Genomic DNA, 3,888 nt, shown 5'->3' on the forward strand with positions numbered 1-3,888 from the left:
AAAGTGGCAATAAGATGTCACAGATATTAAATAACCTCAACGTATACTCATTTATACATTTATGTACAAGTAGTTAACCATGATACCTGTATGCTCAAAAAGAATGAAACAGGAACAAATAATTTCCTAGGTGAAACTATACTAAAAAGAATAAAAAATGATTTTTGTTCCTTCTCACATGCATAGGTGGCAATGTGTAATCATGTATAGATGGGTACTTGCAGAAGATGTGCTTCCAAGATGCTAAGGAACCATGGTGCCCTCAAGAATGGAAGGTCTCAAGCCTCAAGCCATGGTGTTCCTTCTCACATGCATAGGTGGCATTGCGTAATCATGTATAGATGGGTACTTACAGAAGTTGTGCTTCCAAGATGCTCAGGAGCCATGGTGCCCTCGAGAATGGAAGGTCTCAAGCCTCAAAACATACAACTCATTCAAGGATGGTGTTGAGCTAAGTTTTCCAATGAAGAAAACTGTTGAATTCCAATCCCATGGGAAGCCTGTCAAAGTTGAGTCATGCCACAGATCTTGGGGTAGAATCAGTGCACATGCACTCAGGGACAGGATACTTTGTTACATCTCTCCCAGCCTTGCTTGTTCTGAGCTCTGGCTGCCCCAGTGAATCATGGTGCAGATCTTTTATAATCCTATTGAACTCAGAGTGTGGCAGGGAAGAATTTAAGAAATATGGAAGCATCTGCCTTTTGTTTGGGGTTATATACTTCTTGTGCCCTGCATAGGCCCTGTGTCCCTGTTTCAACAACATATTTATAGCTGTTAGAAATTCAAGCAAGAACTTACGATATTCTTTAATTAAAATGGAGGGCCTAATGGCTCCTCAATGCTAAATCACAGAAAAGGGTCCCAATCTTAGTATAGCCTTCCAGCAGCATATCTGAGTCATTAAAAGAAGCATTTATAAAACCCCACCATTAATCTACTTGCACATGTTCTTTAAATTGAACTATGAAGGGCTATGAAATAGAACCTTTTTAACTCAGAATTCATTTACTGTGTCAATTCAGCAAATTGATTTTGTCTACAATTTAATGATTTCATGGAGTGTTAACAATGTTAGAACAAGTGGGGATGGACGTCTAGTCACATCACTAGCAAAAGTGCAATCACTAACAAGATGGCTCAAAACTAGTAATACCTGGATAGCATGGCCCATATTCCCACCATGAGATGGCATGAAGACATCACTGTTTTCAGAAACTATATAATCAATAGCAGCAAGAAGGGAAGCTTTGTTTGCAAATGGCTCCAATTCACCAGTCAAGGCAAGGTCATTCTTGTTGTAGAAATGAGGAAATTCTCTGGTCAAAGGTAGCAAAGCTTCTTGTCCACCCAATGGAGGGCCTCCTGCCCAATATATCCTTGCATTTCTTGGGGCTCCAAGTGCTTTAAGCAGCCTAAACAAGAAGTAAGATAACCTTCAGATTGAAAGAAACAACATAACTTTTATAATTCTGCAATTAAAGGCTTTCAAATCCTACCTGGTAACCTCCAGTGCATTTAGAGGGCAGAGCCCTGCAAGCTTGCGATCATGGTAAGTCATGTTTGATCTTGCGGTAAGGAGCTCTGGCCTTAATTTTCTCTCATTGTGAATTATCTCATCATACTCATCTGTCAACCCAGGAAGACAGCCAGTCCTCACCCAAACATCTTTCTCCATGCGTAAATGAAGAGCAAGGTACGGCCCCTTGCTCCGCATTCTCTCTGCTAGCTTGTTACCGAGATCTAAAATGGGTGGGGCAAACCTCAACGCATGAAACGCCACCTAACACAGCACAATATCAAATGAGAGAATGCAACATTAAGAGTCCAAACCAAACCAGAGAAAAAAAGGCAGTAACCCAGCACAAAATGAAAATACACTTTATTAACTAATTCATCAGCATTCAGTTAAGGCTTCCAAAACAGATTGAAGTCTAAAAATGAGTTATATCAGACCAATAAATACCTTGCACCGGAGCTTCTGAAGATCAGAGGGAAGATCCTTTGAGAGTCTAGAATCCAAACCCCGTAAGAGCAAAACACCATCCCTCTTAAGCTGCAAAAGAGAAGAGAAAAAAAAAATCAATGTCATCTTTGTGCCAATTGGCATCCACCAAAATAACTGCGATGAGCAAAGAAATTAAAGGCAATAGCTTCTAAATTAATTAACATAATTATCACTTGCCAAGACTATAAATGTCCATCACCGTGACTTGTTTGGCAAGTCATATATCGGCAACACTTTCCTGAAGGGGCTTATTCAATTAAAATCATTTAAATCAGAAAGTTATTTTAGTTTCCCCCCTTTTGTGGGTACAGATCAGTTTAAGTTCTCAGATTGATTACGGTCTAAATTTCCCACAGCTACAGATTGAGGGAAATTAAAGGGTTCTTCAAGAGATTCTAATCCACAGAAGTACAAATACTCACATCCAAAAACATTAAAACTGAGTAACTAAAAGTTAAAATGAAGTTATAAATGAAGAAACACAGCTTTATCAATCCTGAATACTCTTTCTTCTTCAAGAATTAATAAACACAAGCAAGTGTTCAAATGATTCTTCTTGAAGGCTTATTGTATTTCTTACCCGACTGAGGTAGCGTTGTCGAATCCAACGTGGAGAGACATGAAGAGGGGTCCGCTTCTCTTCCACAGGCCTTGACATCAGATGCGTCGAGGGCAATGATGAAACTACCCGTACATCATTGCCAAGAACTCTTTTGAAGTGATCCAGATCGAAAATATCAGAAAATTCGCTGCACCCACCAAAAATTTTCGAAAGAAGATTCAATTAATTTGTCCATTCTGTATCGAAATGGCTGTAATCAAGATAACCCACCATCGCATTAAAAGTATCGAACCCAAAAAAAGGTCTCAATAAGTTTCTTAACCAGACACGATTTAAAGTTCTTAATTTCTTTTTCCATTTTTGGTCTCTGCTAGTTCAATTAATCAGTATTGCGGACACTCTGTTTTTACCTTTCATCTCCCCAAATCACGTTCACTTGCAAGATCGGAACGACCAAAGCAGCTCCAAGAATCCGAGCAATAACAACGGCATCAATGATCTGATTCCTCTGCTGGTTCATCCCACCAGAAACCACAACCATCAGATACTTGGTCCGATCCTTCACAATCCCAGCGCTATACCGTCGATACTCCTGGCTCAAATCCAAGCAGGGACGATAACCCAAACCGTCAAGCTGCTTCCAGAACTCTGTTTCCTCACCTTCTTCTCCATCTTCCCCAACCTCCTGAGCTTTGAATGGAAAGCCCGATGACAAAACCGATTTGCCCTTGTCGGTCAACACCTGAGCTTGACGACCCATTGAACATGGATTCGGCCAGAGAGGAAGTAAAGGATCGAGATTGAAACCCAACTTCAACATTCCTAGCAAAGAGAAGAGAAAGAGCAAGAAAACCCAGAATCTTGGGTTCCTTGAGTTGCTGAAAAACTTGCTTGCATTATTCTTTGAAGACTTCTTTGGCGGCGAAAGGAGGAGAGACTGAAGAGAAGAAGCCGCAAGAGAGTTGCCAATCTGAGATGGTATAGAGATGTACGAGAGCTTGCGCGAGTGGTTCTTCCATTTGGCCATGAGAGAGAGAGAGACAGAGAGAGCGAGCTCACCAGCTCAAGAAAGGAGCTTGGAGGCTCAGAAAGCTGTAAAATTAGTGTAAAAAACTGAGTACTAAAGAAGAGAGGGAACGGGTTTTAACACAGAAAAACGTTGCAGGCGGCGGGAATGCGTAGGAGAAAGACTTGATCAATTCGCAGATTCCGCGTCATAGCCATTGAATGGATGCTTTTTCTGGAAGGTTTTTTCGAATTGAATGTCTTTGGCTCTTTGCTATCGTTCTTTTTCCCATTTATATATTTTCGGAATCCA

The 3,888-nt window shown here is 40.7% G+C and overlaps 1 protein-coding gene across 1 annotated transcript; it reads right to left on the minus strand.

Moving 5' to 3' along the window:
- Positions 1-371: 371 nt before the first annotated feature.
- LOC122642301 (O-fucosyltransferase 20-like) lies at positions 372-3,662 on the minus strand. Its single transcript, XM_043835742.1, has 6 exons — positions 2,981-3,662; positions 2,589-2,757; positions 1,967-2,056; positions 1,500-1,783; positions 1,157-1,415; positions 372-751 (listed from the first exon to the last, which is right to left on the minus strand). Exons 1-6 carry the CDS (start codon positions 3,595-3,597, stop codon positions 515-517), a joined length of 1,656 nt encoding a protein of 551 aa, XP_043691677.1. The 5' UTR covers positions 3,598-3,662; the 3' UTR covers positions 372-514.
- Between the last annotated feature and the right edge of the window lie 226 nt (positions 3,663-3,888).

Source organism: Telopea speciosissima, chromosome 10, assembly GCF_018873765.1.
Source record: "Telopea speciosissima isolate NSW1024214 ecotype Mountain lineage chromosome 10, Tspe_v1, whole genome shotgun sequence".
Taxonomy (NCBI): domain Eukaryota; kingdom Viridiplantae; phylum Streptophyta; class Magnoliopsida; order Proteales; family Proteaceae; genus Telopea; species Telopea speciosissima.

Excerpts from the sequence above, each read along its gene's own strand:
- LOC122642301 (XM_043835742.1), bottom strand. The coding sequence starts at position 3,597 with ATGGCCAAATGGAAGAACCACTCGCGCAAGCTCTCGTACATCTCTATA. Across the intron at positions 1,784-1,966 it reads TTCAGAAGCTCCGGTGCAAG|GTGGCGTTTCATGCGTTGAG; the intron begins GTATTTATTGGT and ends GTGCTGTGTTAG. Across the intron at positions 752-1,156 it reads ATATGGGCCATGCTATCCAG|GGACACAGGGCCTATGCAGG; the intron begins GTATTACTAGTT and ends TTGTTGAAACAG.